Raw genomic sequence first — 21,884 nt, 5'->3', positions numbered from 1 at the left:
GTACGCGGGCCTCTCACCGTTGCGGCCTCTCCCGTTGCGGAGCACAGGCTCCGGATGCGCAGGCTCAGCGGCCATGGCTCACGGGCCCAGCCGCTCCACGGCACGTGGGATCTTCCCGAACCGGGGCACGAAGTCGTGTCCCCTGCATCGGCAGGCGGACTCTCAACCACCGCACCACCAGCGAAGCCCTTCACCTACCTTTTGAAGGTTCTTTTCTGAAAGTGAGACAGCAGTGGTGGGGTACAAAACTTGACAAGAGTGGAAGAGAAATAGCTATTGGGAGTTCGGTAGGGGGTCCATTAGGAAAACAATAAAAGGATTGTTGAGCAGCAGTGAAGACCTGGAAGCAACTAAGCAGAGAGGCTTCATGGTGGACTCCATAAATTGGTTAGACCACTTGACCTTCTGTGGTAACAGCAGGAAAGAAACATAGTTGAGGTAAGCCAAGCGTGTGGGTTGCTGGGGCAGGTAGAGTGGAGAGGCCAAGAAAGCAAGGCAACATGGTAACACATTTGAAACACTTGAGCCAGCAACCCAGGAGCAAGTTCATGAATTATTAGAATAGACTCAGGGACCCAGGAACTAGAGGTCATGATGACAAGAGAGAAACAATTCAGGAGAAATATAATATAGGGAGATATGAAAAGAGAGGGGAATTCAGTGCTCAAAATCTAGGTAATGGAGTTAGGGAATTATCCAGTGGAATAAGGGCCATCTGAGGCAGGAATGAGTAGAAGAGGCTGAAATCACCTCCACCGACCCTTCCTAACCCCCAGATTACCTATATCGATGCTACAAATTCCCACAAGCCAAGACAAAATTTCATTCCACAATTAATGAGGCTTAAAAAATACAATAGTCCCAGTGGGAGATAATTCACGATTATCTGTGATGTGATGAGATGATTTGTGTTGTGTCCTTAAGCAACAGTTTTTAAGTTCCTCCCCTAGAGCTGGTTTCGACATTAAGAACCCTCATAGATACCAAGTTGGGAAGAAAGGGTCACTGAAGGAGGAGGTGGCTACTCACCTATCAGGTCTGCTTAATGTATCCCTGGTTGAGAGTTTTGGAAAGTACCAACTACTCTACATAAAGCAAATGTTTTATCTAATGATCCATAAAATAAATAAAATGCTTTTGTAGATGTTCTCACAAGATGTCCCTTATTCACTGCTATTGGCAAATTCTGCCATAAGCCTCTAAGAGACACTGTACTTGTTGTTACTTGATTACTTACCAAATTCCTCATATTTATTACTACTGAGGTCAGGGAAAACAATTCCTTTAGTTGCAGCAAGGGGAGCTAAGGGCAAATCATCTTTAAGAGTTATGAAAAATAATGGGTGAATGGATAAATGAAATGTGGTATATACATATAATGGAATATTTTTCAGTCTTAAAAAGGCAGGAAATTCTGATACATGCTGCAACACACAGGAACCTTGAAAACATTGTACTCAATGAAATAAGCCAGACACAAAAGGACAAATATTGTATGATTCCATGTATATGAAGTACCTAGAATAGTCAAATTCATAGAGACAGAAAGTAGAATGGTGGTTGCCCAGGAGCTGAAGGGAGGGGTAATGGGGAGTTACTGTTTGATGGGTATAGAGTTTCAGTCTGGGATGATGGAAAAATTCTGAAGATGGATACTGGTGGTGGTCACATAACAATGTGAAAGTACTTAATGCCACCAAATTGTATACTTAAGAATGGTTAAAATGGTAAATTTTATGTTATGTATATTTCACTACAATAAAAAAAAGTTATGAAAAACGGAATAAGATTGCAGGTGGAAGCTATCTCAGATGAGAAAGCAACCATGTATCTAGGACAGTTTAGGTACACATAGATCTGTAAAGGGAAGCAGGATGGATAGGATGGGCAAAATGATCCCTGAGTATTCCCCCAACTGACCTACAAAGTGAATTTCCCAGAGGAACTGCTATACAGCTAGCCAAATGCAGCAGGGACTGTAGCATTTGACCACCCTGCTTCCAGGGATAGAATTAGAACAGGGCCTTAGGACTTACTAAGATAGGGATGTGCTTCTAATAAGCCATCAATGCTTCTGTTAGGGACAAATGTTTGGAGGTCAGGAGCCTTGTCTGATTCTTTGTAGCCCACACTCCCAAAAGGTATCTGGCCCCTAGAAGGTATTTAGTACATAGCTACTGGACATAGATGAAATTTGATTTGGTTTATAAAATGGAGAATAGGTAATGTCTTTTTGAGAGTGTTATATTTGATGGGAATGAAATAATAGTACAGAAACACACTGATACAAAGATAAGGCATTATTCTTAATACAAACAGGACAAATGGGGCTTGGAAATCTCCCTGCATGTCACAGTTTATTTGCCATGATCTAATTTCTTAGTGAGTGAGAGGTAATTTCCACTGAAGAAACAGGAAGCTCTGATTTACTTTTTTCTTCTTAGTCATCTTGGGAAAAGTGGGGAATGGGGCTTTTTTGACTATCAGGTTACTCAACTCTTAAGAGGATGTAACAAAGGATGAACAAAGTGATTTACTATTCAGAAGGACATGGGGTTTACTTAGAATAAAAAACACCCTAGAAAAAAAGAGTCACTTGTTTCTTTTAGTGATTTTTCTGGCTCTAAACCCCTTCAGTTTTGATGGGTTCGTGTGCAGGAGGAACTCTAAGGTAAGGCATTGAGAGCCTCGCAGATCTTCCCTGGTAGGTCACATCCAGCTACTCTAATCATATTGGACAATACATTTAATTATCCAATAAATTTTATTATCCATGTTTTATATATCTGCTTCCTATAAATGAGTATCATTTAAGTCTACGATACACTGAGAACAGTCAAGAATTGTTTCTTGCATTTATGATTTAAGAAGCTATATTTAAAGATTAAGACTTGTGTTTATGTGACTATAATTATAAGGAAAATTAGAAACCGAACAGCTGGATATTTATAAAAACGGATATTTCAGGAAAGGATTTAAAGTTAGAAGCCCTTTCCAACTCTTTTGTAAACCAGAGAACATACAATTATTTTAAGAAGGATTTCATTTTTACCCAACTGCATTCTAGATTTCATCAAAGGAAAAACATTCAGAAATCTTAAGACTTTTACTTCCTCGAATTTTAGATGGATTGCTTTTCAGAATTTTTCTAATCAACATTACGTGAAATCCTCTAGCTGATAAAAGGCCAAATGTTTACATTCTTCTCAAGAGGTTGAATGAATTTTTATGCATTGACCCAGAATGGGATTCCAGTATTTGCCATACTGAGCAGCAAGGAATAATTAATTTTCACCATCCATGTACCGTACAAATATGAAGTTAAAATAGAATTTTCACTGACGGTTAACACTGTAGATTCCACGTTATGATTAGTTCCAAGAACACAAGAACACTGCATCTTCAGTGGGAAGTGTACTTCTCAGTTGTAACAACATCCTCAGAGACTTTTCAGTTTGTCTTTACCTTGCTCTTTTTGACTGCAAAGTGCAAAAGATTCTCGAACGAACTGCCTGCACATTGGGCACTGCTGAAAATACTTAACACAGCCATCACACAAGCACGTGTGTCTACATGGCAGGAGCACCCAGTTCACGGTCCCATTCTGGCAAACCACGCAGTCCTTGCTATTCTCTTCTGGAGGCTCCATTTCACTTTCAGATAGTCCAGCCTTTTCCAGCAAACTTCGGTCTGTGTTTTTTTCCTCTGGAGAGGAACTGCTGGAGGGAGTGGAATTATTATTTGCCGACATGAAAAGTTGCTGAAAATCAAAGAAACACATGTAAAGATATTACAAATGACAATTATGCTTCAAATCCGGGGGTCATAAGACGTGCTAAAAATTTATGAGCTAGCAAATCCAGTAACAAATAATAGCTAACTTCTATGATAACTAACTGAAAAATATTATCTCTTTATAGATAGTCATTCTTTGAAACTCTGCAAACAAAAAAGACAGAGGATAAAGACTAGAGGGTACAACTTACCTTAAGATCATGAAATTGACCTTGAGCCAGGAGTAAATATTGATACAATATTCTACAGGAGAGTTTATAAGTCTCATCAGGAATATGAATTACTGACACCATGGAAATCTAAGATAAAAATTGAACACCAGTCAGTACATACCTCCTTATATTATTTCACAGATATGTGAAAAATACTTCTCAAATAAAAATAAGAGGTTGATAAATTAGAAAACTTACAATAAGTTCCTTAAATCACAGTCACAAAAGAGGACCCAGTTACATATTTTTACCAGAATTATTTTATTTATACTCAAATTTACAAATTCAATGTTATTTCAGCAAAAATAGCAATTAGTTTTTATACAGCTGTATAAGTTGACTAAAATTTTCAATATGGAAAAATAAAACATAAGAACAGCTAGGAAAGGGGCTTCCCTGGTGGCGCAGTGGTTAAGAATCCTCCTGCTAATGCAGGACACGGGTTCGAGCCCTGGTCCAGGAAGATCCCACATGCCACAGAGCAGCTAAGCCCATGCGCCACAACTACTGAGCCCGCGAGCCACAACTACTGAGCCTGCGCTCTAGAGCCCATGAGCCACAACTACTGAGCCCGCACACCACAACTACTGCAGCCCACGCGCCTACAGACTGTGCTCCGCAACAAGAGAAGCCACCGCGATGAAAAGCCCGCGCACCGCAACGAAGAGTAGCCCCTGCTCGTTTCAACGAGAGAAAGCCCATGTGGAGCAACAAAGACCCAATGCAGCCAAAAATGAATAAATAAATTTAAAAAAAAAGAATAGCTAGGGAAATATTGAAAAGAAAGCTATGAGAGGGACTAAGCTCAGTCAGATATTAAAGCATACTACAAAGCCTCTAAAATTAAAACAGTGTGGTACTGGCACATGAATAGACAGGTGGATAGAACAGAATAAACAGTCCAGAAACAGACATAACTATATATACAAATATGACAAAGGTAGCATCTCAAATCATTAAACAAAGAGAGCCTTCTTAATAAAAAGTATTGGGGCAACTGGATATCTGTTTGGAAAAACATAAAATTAGTTGCATTCCTCATTCCATACATAAGAATAAACTCCAAAAGCATAAGAAATCTAATTGTGAAAAATAAAACTATACAAGTACTAGGAAAAACATGTGAATTTCTTTTTAGTTTCAGTGTAGAAAAAGACTTTCGAACTATGACCCAAACCCAGAGGCAGATAAATTTGACAAACCTAACTACATAAAAATATAAAATTTGCATGACAAAAAGCACTATAAGCAAAGTCAAAAGACATATGACAAGCTGAAATATATATTCACAACGTATATCACAGACTAGGGGTTAATATCTCTAATTTATAAAGAACTTTTAAAAATTGAAGAAAAAGTGAATAAAAATCCTATAGAGAAATGGGCAAAAGACATGAACAGATAATATACAAAAAGATAAAAACATGGTCCTTAGCCATATTAAAAGATGTTCATTTCACTCACAATATGATAAATGAAAATTAAAACTTGACTGAGATATAATTTCTTTCTCATCAGGTTAACGAAAATTGAAAAGCTTGTCAGTACACTCTATGGAGAAGTCATCACTCTCATATACTGCTGGTGGAAATGTGGTAAAAAAAAAAATACAACTCCAAAGGTACAATTCCAATGGAGGGGAATTTGGCAGTATGTAACAGAAAGAAATGTATTTACTTAGCCTTCAACCACATAACCTCAACAATGTTAAAATACGGACACACAGGTTATTCAGTGCAAGATTATCTGTTATTGCAGAATACTGGAAACTACCTGAATGTCCAACCACAGGAGATTGGCTGAGTAACTGTCATACATGGATACCCTACATACAATAAAGTGCTAGGCAGCTCTAAGTGAAAAAAGCAAGAACATGTATAGTATATATAGGGCGCTACCTTTTGTGTAAGAAAGAAGGAAAAATAAGAAGAAACAAAGATGTCTGTATTTTCTTATCATTACAGTAAGAAACATAGGAAGGATAAACCAGAAAACAACTTGATTATCTGTACAAGAATTGGGGTGTATGAGAATCGGGGTAAGGGATGAAAGCAACATCTGAGTATACCACTTTATATGGTTTTTTGACTTTTGAGAGAACTAATCGGAGTAATTCATGGACACAGTTTTTGACTATAAATCCTCAGTTTGGGGCAGGAAATAAGGAAAGGGCAGTTTGAGGACCAAAATAATCATATTCAGTAATGAATTATAAACCACTGGGGGAAAAAGGAATTCATGAGGCCATGAGGATAACAAATAGATAAACAAAGAGGTAAATCGGAGGACTCTTGCTCGTAATAGAATGCTGAGGGCTGACTGGAGGGCTGGAGTTGGAAAATAATCTTTTTTTTTGCGGTACGCGGGCCTCTCACTGTTGTGGCCTCCCCCGTTGTGGAGCCCAGGCTCCGGACGCGCAGGCTCAGCGGCCATGGCTCACGGGCCCAGCCACTCCACGGCATGTGGGATCTTCCCGGACCGGGGCACGAACCCATGTCCCCTGCACCGGCAGGCGGACTTTCAAACACTGCGCCACTAGGGAAGCCCTGGAAAATAATCATTTTGCAACCATCATGGTAAAGATGAAATCTGGTAAGAATCATTAATGGATATTAAATCCAGGGGGAAATTTTACTAAAGAACAGGATATTTGTATGGTCTTAAAGTGCCTCCCCACACACTGCTTATTACTTGCAAGGGAGGGAAAAAAAAGGAAACAGTGGAAAATTGGATAACACCTTGACTGAGAGATCAAAATTTACATCACCAATGAGGGAAAAGAACCTCCCATTCTTCTATAGGCGATGCCCTGAAACGCACACATCATCACCTGCATGGTACACTGGCTGAGAATGCTCAACTCCAATCTAATCATGATGAAACATCAGACAAAATGAGAAATGTTCTATTTTACAAAAACAGTGTGTGCATGTGACTCTATTCTTCAAAAATGCTAATGTCATAAAAGACAAAAGAAAGGCTATGGAAATGTTTCAGATTAAAGGAGGTTAAAGATACATGACAAATACAACATCTGACTCTAGACTAGAATCTGTACTGGAGGGGAAAACATGTTGTAAAGAATACTGTTAGACAGACTGACAAATTGGAATATATATTATAATAGATTAGATAAAATATTATATCAGTGTTAGATTTATAAAGTAGATAACCATATTGTAGTTATACAAGAGAATATCCCCATTATTAGGAAAACACACTGAAGTATTTGGGTGTAAAGAATCATCATGTATACAACTTATTCTCAATTCGTTAAAAAAATATATATACACATACACCCATAAATATGTATGTGGGCAAATAGTGAAAATGGTGCAAATGTTAACAATTAACAATAGGAGATCAGGGTAAAGGGTATATGGATGTTCTTCTACTTTTTTATTTTTGCAAGTTTTTGAAATTATGCCCATAAAGAAAGTTAAAAAACAACAACAACAACCCTATTATGGTTGTAAACATACAAGATCCTTTACAGCCTTATAAGGATTTATTAATTTGGCAGTGACTTCAGAGGCTTTTAATACTAAATCAAAACGACAGGATTGGTAAAAGGTAGTAATGTTATCGCCCACTACTAACAATCCTGCCATTTAATTTAACATGAGAAGCCTCTGAAGCCACTATCATGCTAGTTATGAATATATGTATATAGCTGTAGATTAACATTTGCTATGGAAAAGATGTTTAAAACATACTATTAAATGAAAGCAGATCCCAAAATAGTATGGACAATTTGATTCCATTTTTGTTTTAAAATTACATACATAAAGGTCTAGAAAGATACAAATATTCACAGTGGTTATCTTTGGATGATAGAATACAGGTGATTTTCCTTTTTTCCCTTTTGGCTTATCTAGATTTTCTACTTCTATTTCCTGCCACAAACATGTATCATTTGAGTAGTACAGAAAATAAACTAGTATAATTTAGTAAAAATGAAAAAAAAAATTAAGTCAAGGTCTTGCAGTGACAATCCCTACTTTCCTTAACTACCTAAAATAACAAACTGGTTCCTAACTACACAATCTGAATGTAATTTATTACTGTTACAATAGGAGTGAGAGAGTTAAAAAATTTCTTTTTTAGATTTAGAATTTCTGACCCCAGATAAAATACTGAAAAACCAAATGCCCAATTTGCTTTTAAAATTAAGAACAGAGAACATTCATACAAAATATATAATATGCTTTAGTGCCAGTGTTAGGCCCCACCTGAGAGATAAGAAAGCGAGAAGCAAGGATTAACAGGAAAAAAAGAAGGGAACCTACTGATAAGAACAGAAGATACAGAGAAGGACCCAGGCAGGGAGGTGTATACAAAGGACCTGAGAGCCAGGTACTTTGTCTACCCTGTGGGAATAAGCCTCCCCCAACCACAGCCGGGCCAGTAGACTTCATTCCAGTTGCATCAGGGACCTGAGAGCAAATCTTTCCCTGTTTAGAATGCCACTGAACTGTACACTGAAAAGTGGTTTAAATGGTCAACTTTATATGTATTTTACACCTCCCAACACCAAACACACACACACACACACACACACACACACACACTCACTCTCTCTCTCTCTCTCACACTCCTTCTCTGTTTAGACTGAGGAGGAAAGTTAGAAAATAAGGAAGAGTCTGAGTACTCACGTTGACAAAGAGCACCAGCAGCGAGAGGGAAAGGAACCACAGGGGAAGCTGAGAGGAAGATGACAGATCTGACCCTTTCTGTTTCGAATGAAAGGAAAGAAGTAGGGGAGCTTAGAAGAGATGGGGGACACAGTGGTGAGAGAAGGGCTATCTTGCCCAGGTAGGCAGAGTGAAGGACGGAAAGGCTGGACATATCAAACACCAACTTAATAGGTCTTATTTATCTTCAGTTGAAAAGAGTGGGAGGGCCAAAGGGAGGGAGAGGGGAGACAGCCAGAAGAGCTCTCCTATGGACTATTCCGGAGCTTGGCTGTGAGGCTCTATATGGCTCACTAACGTTGCTTGGTATGACTTTTTTTTTCACTTATCAAATTTACTGAGCACCTATTGTGTTTCAGGCACTCTGTTAGGTTCTGGAAATACACTGCTGTTAGTATGACTTTTATTTGGAAAAAACAAACTGACTTCAGCTCAATGGAACTTCAATTTGATAAAATTAACCCCGCTCCCCAAAAAACTACAGAGGCATAACTTATTGAGCAGGGTCTAGATCTCCCAGTTAGGGTGTGCACCTTCCAAAGCTCAATGTGTGCTGGTTTTGGTGAGATACTCCTGTTAAAAACAAAGCATACTGCCACAGGACTACAAAGGCTCAGAATCGAGCCCTGCTTCCATCTCTTATTTCCTGAATGCCTGGGAGTTTTCTTTAGTCTCTTTCAGTGTCTATAAGACAGATGCCCTAACACACAAAGTTGTTGGAAGGAATAAATATGTTAATTGTAGCGAATGTACTTTGTATATTACAAAGTGTCATAAAAATGTTACCATATCTTTATTCATCAACATATCTATTTCATGCACTTCAGAAAAGTAGTAAATTGTGTATAAAGCCATTCTAATCATGATAGGATTTCACCAAAAGTTTATTTCACGTACAAGCTTCTACCATACTTATAAGAATGTCAGGCTCAGGACCTTTTAGACCTCTAACATGCTTTTATCTTCCTAATTGGGATAAACTACCAGACTAAAGAAATAATTAGCACATAATGAGAAAAGGAGATTAAAATAATTACTGAAAATATAGGGACCAAACACATATAAGATGTAGGTGCAGCAGGGGCTATGATGGAACCAAGATGACTGCAAACATGCAAAGAAAAGAGTGGATACTGTCTTAAAATCAAGCCCTTCAGATCATTACAATGCTTATTTATTCAGTGCTAAAAATGCTAGGAATAAACATGCTTCCCAACAGACCTTTTTCTATGTGGCAAAAATGACAGAATATGGGATGATGAAATTAATGTAATTCAACTCTACCTTTCATTTTCTAAATAAAATCATATTCTTGCAATCCATATGGAAAAAAACAAGTCATGCTCTGAAGGAGCATTACACATATAAAACGCATACAAGTGTACTTCCCATGTATTCATTTTCCAAAAAAAATGTGTCCAGGCCAAATGTATATCCTCAGAAATTAAAATAAACCTTTTTCTATTTCACCAAATAATTAAGACCCATCATCCAAATCACTTAAAAGTTAATGTTTCCACAATTTTAAAATTACTTACAATATCATAAATTTCTCGGTTATCTTCATCAGCTAGGGTCAACAGTGCTACCAATGGATAGCGAGATCTGGGCACTGTACCAAAGTCTTCAATTTTAGTATCTTTTGGTAACTGGCAATATATTTCTTCTTTGCTGTCCTTTTTAATACTTTTTGAAGATGTAAAGAGAAATTGCCACTATAAGCAAAAATACAATATACCAAAGGGGATAAATAATAACTTAGCAACACTATTTTATCCATAAAAAGTCTAAGGTCTAAAATTTTCATGTGCTAATGGATATATCAGATAAAAGGATACAAATACTGCTCTTGATAGAGATATTCACTATACAGAGCATCTTCTAATGCTTGAGGAGTGTTTATTCGGAAGCAATGAAAGTGCTTCTTCAGAGCTTCATATAATTTTTGAACACTGCACCCCCAGTAGCAAGTAAGGAGGCTATCTTCAAGGCAATCTGTTGTCAAAGTTATGCCAGCTGTGGAAAACAAACGAGACAAAGAGAAGAAAATTACCTAATGCTATGTCTACTACAATTATACATAGCCAGTAACAAAAGCTTCTTTTTGGTTGCTGGCCAGGCTGACGGCAGTTAAAGGAACTCATTAAAGGGTATGTGCCTATAAATGAAGGAAATGGTCTCTAAAACAAAAGATATAAAAACTTCAATGTCTACACAATTTTAAAGTGCTGTCAGTAAACTCTAATTTACATTATTTCATATTTATTCTTGGAAGTTACAAAGATTTTTTTTGATGACTTCAAGACTCTTCCCACATAAATTTAAAAAACTGAAATACCGTTCACTATTGATAACCTACCACTCTAATAGTGTATGTAATCCTAACTACAAGAAGTAATAGAGCTGTCTCTAAAAGTGGATGCATACCACCCATGCGGTCCAGAAGATGATCAGTGGAGTAGGAAAAATATTAAGAAGAAATTGAGCCTTACTAATGTTAACATACTCATTGACAACACTGATATACTCTTGTCACACAGTTAATGTCCCATGTAATATGCAAAATATCCTAAGGAAAGAGTGGAGATTCCAAAACATGGAGGGTTTAATAGTGTTGCCCTCATTCATTTGTTTGCTTTCAGCATAGTAAAATACATTACAATTTAAGTAAACCTGATTAAGTGGATATATAAGTTATAAAGTGGACATTCAAATTATCTTATATAGTTTTGCCTATTTACCTAACACTTACATAGGACTTACTATGCGCCACCTATATGATTTTTTCCCTTGCTCATTGCAGTTATAGCAATATAAGTTCAAGGGCAGCAGCATCCAATGTCTCATACTGCTGGCAGTGCAAGCTGCAACATCTAGTGCTCAGTGGCCATGGCATACTTACCAGAGCAAAAGGGCATGGTTTTGGTCATTGTTCCTGGCTGAACAGCCTTGGTCTCTGATTATGGCTCTCCAAACCTACGGGCAATTCTGTAAGCTACTCAATGTCCTTGGAGTCATTTCGGTTGTTTGCAAATAGGAATTTTTATTGATACATTATGTATTTTTTAAAAGGTGATCAAGAGTATGAGTTGGAAGGAGATACACAAACACAAGCAGATGCTCTACAGCAGGGGTCCCCAACCCCGGGCCGTGGATGGGCAGCGGTCTGCCGTAGCCTGTTAGGAACCAGGCCGCACAGCCGGAGATGAGCAGCAGGCAAGAGACAGAAGCTTCATCTGCCGCCCCCCATCGCTCGCGTTACCGCCTGAGCCATCCCCCCAACCCTGCCCCGTGGAAAAACTGTCTTCCATGAAACGGGTCCCTGGTGCCAAAAAGGTTGGGGACCGCTGCTCTACAGGACACCAAAAATTGAGCTTTACACTTTTCTTCTCACTATTCAGTAGTATGTATACAGAGTCTCAGATTCTGAACATGTACAGTAGCAGCAACGTAGAGCAATTTCTAATCATTGTTAAGCAAAAATCTTAATTGGCAGGAATTTCACATAGGTAATTGGAACAGAATTTGATTTCAAATTTTTAAATAATGCCCAACATCAGGTATTAATTCAAGAATGGAAAATTCAGTTAGTTATTTTTCTTGATTAACTATTGAATAGCTGAAGAGGAACACTCTATTAATACAAATTATATATATATATATGTATATGTATACATATATATTAAAATCACACATACTTTCCTCTATGTCACTAAAGAACCACAAAACATGAGGAAAGGAAAAAAAGTTGGACGTAGACAGGACAGGAAAAAATATAAAAGGCATATAAAAAAAAAGTAGAAAAAGAAAAAAAAAGGAACCCAGAAAATGATTTCTTAATATTATTGTATTACTGGCAAAAATGCAAAAAAATGTGAAAAGATCTATGTTTAGAGCACTAGTTATAGCAAAATGCTGGAACCCACCCAAATATCTATCAATAAGGGATTAAATGAATAAAATATGGAATACTTTATTTTTGTTTAACATCTTTATTGGAGAATAACTGCTTTACAATGGTGTGTTAGTTTCTGCTTTATAACAAAGTGAATCAGCTATACATATACATATATCCCCATATCTCCTCCCTCTTGCATCTCCCTCCGACCCTCCCTATCCCACCCCTCTAGGTGGTCACAAAGCACCGAGCTGATCTCCCTGTGCGATGCGGCTGCTTCCCAATAGCTATCTACTTTACATCTGGTAGTGTATATATGTCCATGCTACTCTCTCACTTCGTCCCAGCTTCTTTCCCCCTCCCCGTGTCCTCAAGCACATTCTCTATGTCTGCATCTTTATTCCTGTCCTGCTCCTAGGTTCTTCAGAACCATTTTTTTTTTAGATTCTGTATATATGTGTTAGCATACAGTATTTGTTTTTCTCTTTCTGACTTACTTCACTCTGTGTGACAGTCTCTAGGTCCATCCACCTCACTACAAATAACTCAATTTCGTTTCTTTTTATGGCTGGGTAATATTCCATTGTATGTATGTACCACATCTTCTTTATCCATTCATCTGTCGATGGACGCTTAGGTTACTTCCATGTCCTGGCTACTGTAAATAGTGCTGCAATGAACTTTGTGGTAAATGACTCTTTTTGAATTGTGGTTTTCTCAGGGTATATGCCCAGTAGTGGGATTGCTGCATCGTATGGTAGTCCTATTTTTAGTTTTTTAAGGAACCTCCGTACTGTTCTCCATAGTGGCTGTATCAATTTACATTCCCACCAACAGTGCAAGAGTGTTCCCTTTTCTCCACACCCTCTCCAGCATTTACTGTTTGTAGATTTTTTGATGATGGCCATTCTGGAATACTTTATAATGAAGTACTGTAACTCTTAAAAAAGAATTGAGCCATATCAAAATATCTGCATGTACTATCGTGGAACAATCTTCAGAATATATTGTTACATGAAAAAAACAAGGTGAAGGGAAGTATATATAGTATGTTACTGTTTATCTCACAGGAGAGAATATCTATATATATGGGTTTACTTACACTAAAAAAAGAACAATGGAAGGATAAACGTTAAAAAAAATATATAAAAACTCAACTTACAGAACATAGAAACCTACCCAGTTGTTTGCTTTGTAAAAAGAATCAGAGTTCCAGCGGTTCAGAGCTGCATACAAGACTTGTGTACAGACTTTGTACATCTGACTACAATAGGGAGTGTCAGAGTCTACTCACCACTGGATATTACTCATACTTTAACATAATATGTCTCTGAAATTAATAAGTTAACAAAAAGAACTACAGAATCTATAAAATTCTACTCCCTACAATCTTTCATAAACTTTTCCATTAACAGACTGACAAGAGAATGTCTCCCTTTAGTTCTTCCCACTTCTTTGCAAATAGAATTCCCATTCTTACATTTTCTTAATCTTCTATAATTCAGTGTGGACACAACGGCATCTTAGATCTGTTGATCTAACAGATCAATAACAGATCATTAACAATACTGGGACACAGCCATAAACCAGAAAATTCAGAAGCCAAATTAGGTGAGGCAGCATGGATGTGACTTCTCTCAACCTGCCCTTACATGCCTAGCTGTAACAGCCAAGTAAAGCACAGCACAAGAGATAGCCTTGCAAAAAACTGGAAAAAAAAAAGGACTACAGTCAAATGAGTTGAGCCGTTAAAAAAGGAGAAACCCTAGGGCAGAAAAGCCACAAACCTTGAAGAAGAAGCCCTGAGAAAGAAGAACTATATACAAGGAGATCATGCATGAGGATAATAAAACCGGAGGGAGTACTGGGAGCTGAAAATTTTAGGTTGTAGGGAAGAGAGGTTCACAAATTCCTCCGAAAATGCTATGTGTGTCATCTTGCACAAGGGAGCTGTTTACAAAAGGACAGCAGAATTCCTGAACCACCACGGTTCTGCACATTTTAATCAAGAATGTTTTCTAAACAAGTTAGTTTTCTCTGTCCTATCTTGAAATTTGTTCTTCCTAAGTGCAAAATGTCAGAATGAACCCTTTATCTACCACTGGGGGAAAAAAAGGTCCTTAGTTCCCTTTAAGTCAATTCAACTCAACTAATATACCCTCAGTACTTAATTTAAAAAAAAAATAAATTTATTTTATTTATTTATTTGGCTGTGTGGGGTATTTGTTGCTGTGCACAGGCTTTCTCTAGTTGCGGTGAGCGGGGGCTAGTCTTCATTGCGGTGTGCGGGCTTCTCACTGTGGTGGTTTCTCTTGTTGCAGAGCATGGGCTCTAGGCATGCGGGCTTCAGTAGTTGTGGCACATGGGCTCAGTAGTTGTGGCTCGCGGGCTCTAGAGCACAGGCTCAGTAGTTGTGGCGCACAGGCTTAGGTGCTCCGCGCCATGTTAGATCTTCCCAGACCAGGGCTCGAACCTGTGTCCCCTGCATTGGCAGGTTCTTTTTTTTTCTTTTTGTTGTTTTGTTTTTGTTTTTCAGCAGTTTTATTATGATGTGCTTATAATGATTTTCTTTGTATTTATTCTACTTGGGGTTTGTAGCGTTTCTTGAGTCTGTGGTATCAGATCCTTTATCTGTTTTAGAAAATTCTTGGTTATTGTATTACTTTTACAACATTCTCTCTCAGCTTTCCTTCTGTAATTAATGGTGTGTGTGTGTGTGTATGTGTGTGTGTATAATGCTCTTTTTTATCATTATTCCTGAAGTATAGTTCTTCAGAAATCCCTAACAAAAATCATCTGATACTTGTCAAATTCTCTATTCTTTGGAAGAATGGGACTCAGTATTTTGGTTCCACCTGTCCTAAGAAATTTCAAAAGCTCTGTTCAACTTCACAGCCTCTCAGCTACTGTTTTCTGCTCAGCTTCTCAGTCTCTTAATTACTCAATTATAAACAAAGAAAAACACCAAGCATCAGGCTAATGGCAGGTGGACTCTTAACCACTGAGCCAACAGGGAAGTCCCTGAGTACTTACTTTTAATGTCATTAAAGCTTCTACCCTGGGGACATGGAAGCATCATAAACCCACATATATTAAATAACAACAAAGCAATCCCAACAACCCACGCCTAGTAAACAGAGCTAAACAACTAAGATTAAAACTGATTCTCTGCTTTATTTTCAAGTAAATCAGGTCTCCAGATGTTCACTCTTCCTCCTCTATGTGCCAGGCATCTTAGGTACAGCAGTAAAAATAAAGACTTGCATTTTTAAACTACCTATCTACACATCAAATGAAATAACCTCTTACAATCTCACAATTATTGCTCAGAATATTATTTCAATGTTCTGGTTAGACACCTTCAATAACATCCACCATTCCACAGTTTAAACAAATGAATTTTATTCTACTGAGTAAAATTCCCAGCAAAACGTTCTTCTTATTTCCCCACAGACCATAGATAAAGAATGACATGCATTGCAAAACTACAATGAGGTACCACCTCACACCAGTCAGAATGGGCATCATTAAAAAGTCTACAAATAACAAATGCTAGAGAGGGTGTGGAAAAAGGGAACCCTCTTACACTGTTGGTGGGAATGTAAGTTGCTGCAAGCACCATGGAAAACAGTATGGAGGCTCCTCAGAAAACTAAAAACAGAATTACCATATGATCCAGCAATCCCACTCCTGGGCATATATCCAGACAAACCTATAATTCAAAAAGATACATGTACCCTTAGGTTCACAGCAGCACTATTCACAATAGCTAAGACATGGAAACAACCTAAATGTCCATCAACAGATGAATGGATAACGAGGATGTACAGATATAGGATGGAATACTACTCAGCCATAAAAAAGAATGAAATAATGCCATTTGCAGCAACATGGATGGACCTAGAGATTATGATACTAAGTAAAGTAAGTCAGAAAGAGAAAGACAAATACCATATGATATCACTTATATGTGGAATCTAAAATACAACACAAATGAACCTATCAATGAAACAGAAACAGAATCACGGACATAGAGAACAGACTGGTGATTGCCAAGCGGGAGGGGGTTGGGGGAGGGATGGAGTGGGAGGTTGCAGTTAGCAGATGTACGCTTTTATACATAGAATGGATAAACCTACTGTGCACAGAGAACTATATTCAATATCCTATGATAAACCATAATGGAAAAAAATATTTTTAAAAATGTATATATATGTATAACTGAATCACCTTGCTGTACAGCAGTAATTAATACAACATGGTAAATCAACTATACTTCAATTAAAAAAAGAGGGACTTCCATGGTGGCGTAGTGGTTAAGAATCCACCTGCCAGTGCAGGGGACACGGGTTCAATCCCTGGTCTGGGAAGATCCCACATGCCGTGGAGCAACTAAGCCACAAGCCACAACTACTGAGCCTGTGTGCTGCAACTACTGAAGCCCTCACGCTTAGAGCCCGTGCCCCGCAACAAGAGAAGCCACCACAACGAGAAGCCCGCGCACCACAACAAAGAGTAGCCCCCGCTCGCCGCAACGAGAGAAAGCCCGTGTGCAGCAACGAAGACCCAACACAGCCAAAAATAAATCAATAAGATAAACAAATTTTTAAAAAAAGAATGATATGCATTAGTATTTGAAAAATTAAAATACTTCAGTAAGCATGCTACAAGTCTGCACACTTAAAATTTTTTTCACGTACTTCACTAATGCTACTGTTAGCATCTAGTGTGTTGGACATAGCAGAGAGGTCTTCCACTTACTGGGTATCTTTTCATTTGCTTCTAACATTTACAGGGTGGGCTCTATTTGAGACTTTTTCTGCATGAAAGACAGACTGATGGATTTCCTCACACACTCTAGCTCACAAGTGTCCTGTATTTGTTTGCTCATGATGTAACAGTTCTTCTTTTTCAGTGTTTCCAGGCTTGTGGAACTGTGCTGCAGGAAGGACAGCTTTGTGCTGGTGGATTTTTTTTTATTGGCAGTCCTGCTCAAAAGCCAGATGTGACATTATAGCAGGTCTAAGTACATGTCCATAGAGGTTAGCGATCAGGAAACCACCACAGTTCTGCACATCTTAATCAGGCATGTTTTCTAAACAAGTTAGTTTTCTCTGTCCTATCTTGAAATTTGTTATTCCTAAGTGCAAAATGTCAGAATGAACTGCTTATCCACCATGAGGGGGAAAAGAGGTCCTTAGTTTCCTTTAAGTCATAGGGTAATCATACAATATTTATAGGTAAGGAATAGGAAAAAGAAATTTTGTACTTTTTCAACGTAAATCAAGATTTACTTAAGGTTGGACTTCCCTTGTGGCCCAGTGGTTAAGAATCCGCCTGCCAATGCAGGGGACACGGGTTCAAGCCCTGGTCTGGGAAGATCCCGTATGCCGTGGAGCAACTAAGCCCATGTGCCACAACTACTGAGCCTGCGCTCTACAGCACGTGAGCCACAACTACTGAGTCCGCATGTCACAACTCTGAAGCCTGCACGCCTAGAGCCCGTGCTCCACAGCAAGAGAAGCCACAGCAATGAGAAGCCCGCGCACCACAACGAAGAGTAGCCCCCGCTCGCTGCAACTAGAGAAAGGCCCCTCACAGCAATGAAGACCCAACGCAGCCAAAAATAAAAAACAAATAAATGAATTAATTAATTAAAAAAAAAGATTTACTTAAGGTTGATAATCCCTGTTGACTATGTACACTGATGACAACTGATTCTAGAAGTTAGAGGCTGGAAGATGACTAGACAAGAAGGTCACAGGTGCCAAGGGAGAGGATGTCAAGAAGGAAGGCCTGGCCAACTCTGCTAAACACTGCAGAGAGAGCACTAACTCAGGCCAGAAATGCGTCCCCTGGAGTTTACGACTGGGGAGGACCAGAGGTGAGGGCTGAAGCAGTAATTAGTGACCTTGGAGAAGGCCATCTCAGTACAGGGATACAGCCAAAAATCAGACCGCAATCATCTGAGGCGTAAAAGGGAACGAGCTAAGAGGAGAAGGCAAATGCAAACCACTTTTAAGAAGCTTGGCTGCAAAGGGAGGAAGAGAAAGAGGACAGTCGCTAGAATAAGATGACAAGTTGAAGAAGTTTGGGGTTGTTTGTTTAGAAGGTACCAGAAATGTGAGCAAGTGTGAAAAATGATAGGGTCTTAGCCCAGAAATTCTTGTAGAGCTACAGAACTGTGTGGAGAACTGCCTACTCTATATCTCTACTTAACTGTCACAGAAGCATTTCAAAGTCACAATTTCAAAACTGAATTCATTACCTTTCTTCCAAAACCTGTTGCTCCTCCTGCACTCCTTACCTTGGCGATAGGATCTGTCTATGGAGGACCCACGCAAAGAACTTGAATTTGCCTTGACTATTCTCTCTTACCTGTCCCACCCTATGTTTTATACATAACAAACTACTTATTGTTTCTCTAATGTATTATTCTGTTTATATCTCATTGCTGTGCTCGTGCTTCTCTCTCTACCTAGAATTTCTCCCAATCCCCAAAGATAAACACCTACTTATCTCAAAACTCTACTCATCAAAAAAAAAAAGGGGGGGGGTGAGAAAAATAAGACGGAGGGAGACACACACAGCACTCTCCTCTTTACGAAGCTTTTCCTGTATATGCTTCCCCAAACTTAACCCTTTTCCTTCTTTCTTTTACTCCAGTGGTTCCTAGATGATCTTGCAGACAATTTATTTCCCCAAGTACAGAAATAAACAACCACCATTTATTATTACCATTTAATACCAAAATACCATAATTTCAGATGAAAAGATGGCTGTTCTTCAGAAGGGTAGCAACCTTACATTAGCTATACTTATACTACACTGCCTTACTTTTCTCACTGCACTGAAGAACAATGAAAATGGCACAGTGTCCTAACAGACTTCTCTTATTAACACCTGTGATACTTTATTTTTCTCATACAAATGCCTCTATTTACTAGTTGATACGCTCCTTAGGAGCAAGGTTTGTGTATTATTAGTCTTTGTATCTCTGGTATGTAGCATAGCTCCTGGAACAGAATAGGGGCTCAATAAATGTTTGTTAAGTCTGAGGAAGAGAAAGCAGTAGAGAAAGAAAATTAAAGGGCTAAGCAGTAGAGAAAGAAAATTAAAGGGCTTATTAAAAGGCTATAGAAAGAGAGAAAAATCTTTGGAAAATAGCCACCAACTTGTAATTGAAGCTGAAGATGGACTGGTGATCTCTAAGCCAAAAGGATTCTTGACTTGTCTCATTTGCTTTTTGAAAACTCTTGTGTTGAACTGGGTCTCTTCCGAATTTCTCAGAATTACTGGAACATCCCAACCAAACCTGAAGAAAGGTAAAAATAAAATAAGACATAATTTTAATAAATATTGAAACTTTATATGTAAAGAATGCTGTGCTTTATTAGTTATTCCTCTTAACATAAGTATCAGAAAAATAGATTCAGTTACTCAAAATTTTACATTATATTGCAGAATTAATCCAAAACTAAGAGATATTAGAGGCCCCATAGAATTGCAATATATTGTTTGGCTGGCTGAATCAACATACTCTTGAAAACAGAGAGTTCTACTGTTAATTATTGTTGATTACAAAGGAGTGCCATGATTATAGATAAAATGAACCTAACACGGTAGCAAAAAGATAGAATTACTGAATTTTTTTAAATGAAATGAAAAGCAAATACATATTTAATGTGCAGACTACTTGATATTATTTATGGGACAAGAGAACTTTTAAACACCAAATATAGCCTTTCATTAATATAACATATTCTCTACTTTTAAATTTCATGTAAAAATGTGATAATGAACAGACTTAGAGGGAAAATGGAAGGGATAAACTCAATTCCTTATAAAAGTAGAAAGCAGCTGAGTTTACTCAGTTTAAACAAAACAACTTAAAATGAAAACACATTAGTTAAACCAGGGGACTTTAGGTTAAGATAGCACAGTTAGATTCATACTTTAATGCACTCTCTTCTCTCCACACACTTAGCAGTGATAGATGAAAAAAAAATAAAAAGAGAAATCAGAAGGACCGCACTGAAATGAGTAAACAAACAGCAGGTGTGTTTAAACAAAGCAATAGTACTGCTCAGCAATGAGAAGGAGTAAATTATTACCACAACCACATGGCTAAATCTCAAAAACAACATACTGTGCAAAAGAAGCCTTACATAAAAGAGTACATGCTCTATGACTCCACAATAGGAAATTCTAGAGCAAGCGGAACTAATTTATGGTAGAAATAAAATACAGAACAATGGTTCTTCTAGGGGTGCAGGAGTATGGACTGACTGGGAAAGGGCACAAAGAAACTTTCTCTGGTGATGGTAATGCTCTTACCTTGACTGAGGTTTGAGTTGTATAGATGATATGTTGGTAACACTTAAGATTTGTACATTTCACTGTATATAAATCTTACTTCAAAAGAAAAATACAAAGAAAAACAAATATTCAACTCTAGCTAAATATATGCAATGCTTTAGTACTTAATGGATAAAGAGTATAACTTACTTTGAAGTAATCAAGAAATTAACATGGATTGATGGGTAGATAGAGGAACAGATGGATGGACAGATATGTAATGAAGACATTATAGTGAAATGTTGATTGTAGAACTTAAGTGATGGGCATATGTGTGTTCACTATGTAATTCTTTTAAGTTTTCTGTATGTTTGAAAATTTTAATAATAAATTGTAATAAAAAAGAGACAGCTGGGTTAAAAGACAAATCTTTACGGATCTGAAAAGGAAAAGAAATACAAAGTAATGAGTAAGGCAGATGCCATGGTTTGATGGGTTCTGAGTCTGGCAGCAGGCAGTGGCAACTAAGCCTTCACACGGTAAGAGGGCTTACAGGTTGTCCACTCAAGACAAGGGCCAGAGCCAGGTTCACAGCTTGAATCCAGGAGCTGGGTTAGGCTTATACCAATATGGGACAGAACTTTCATTATAAGACCTACTCCCTGATGAGGGGGTCTAGAAATCTGGTTAAACAAGCAAGGATGAGGACAAAGGAGGGGGGCAGGGGACTTCCACCAAAATTTAGGTTGCAAACTAAAATTTCAAAACACATGAATAAATCTAATGCTAAGAGAAAGCCAATAAGATTCACAAATGAAATAAAATTTCACTCTAAATGATTTTAATTTTATAGAACAGTTGGATAAGCCTGTTCTGTTCCTGCTTTAAAAAGCTGAAAAGCAAGCCTCTAACAGATCAAAGCATTCCAGGTAAGTTAACTGAATCCCAAAACAAAGTTCAGGAATATTTGTATGAATACAAAAACAT

The 21,884-nt window shown here is 38.0% G+C and overlaps 1 protein-coding gene across 1 annotated transcript in view; it reads right to left on the bottom strand.

Moving 5' to 3' along the window:
* Positions 1-2,188: 2,188 nt before the first annotated feature.
* The window catches only part of CGRRF1 (cell growth regulator with ring finger domain 1), a 29,964-nt gene continuing 10,268 nt past the window's right edge, over positions 2,189-21,884 (bottom strand). The window contains exons 2-6 of the mRNA XM_004279336.4: positions 19,775-19,914; positions 10,540-10,717; positions 10,240-10,387; positions 3,987-4,094; positions 2,189-3,760 (exon numbers count right to left, since the gene is read on the bottom strand). Of these exons, the coding sequence (XP_004279384.1) occupies positions 3,440-3,760; positions 3,987-4,094; positions 10,240-10,387; positions 10,540-10,717; positions 19,775-19,914 (895 nt within the window). The 3' untranslated portion in view covers positions 2,189-3,439. The remainder of the gene's footprint in view (positions 3,761-3,986; positions 4,095-10,239; positions 10,388-10,539; positions 10,718-19,774; positions 19,915-21,884) is intronic.

Source organism: Orcinus orca, chromosome 2 (assembly GCF_937001465.1).
Source record: "Orcinus orca chromosome 2, mOrcOrc1.1, whole genome shotgun sequence".
Classification (NCBI taxonomy): domain Eukaryota; kingdom Metazoa; phylum Chordata; class Mammalia; order Artiodactyla; family Delphinidae; genus Orcinus; species Orcinus orca.
Note: the sequence above shows the minus strand (reverse complement) of the source record. Positions and strands in the feature narration are given on the sequence as shown.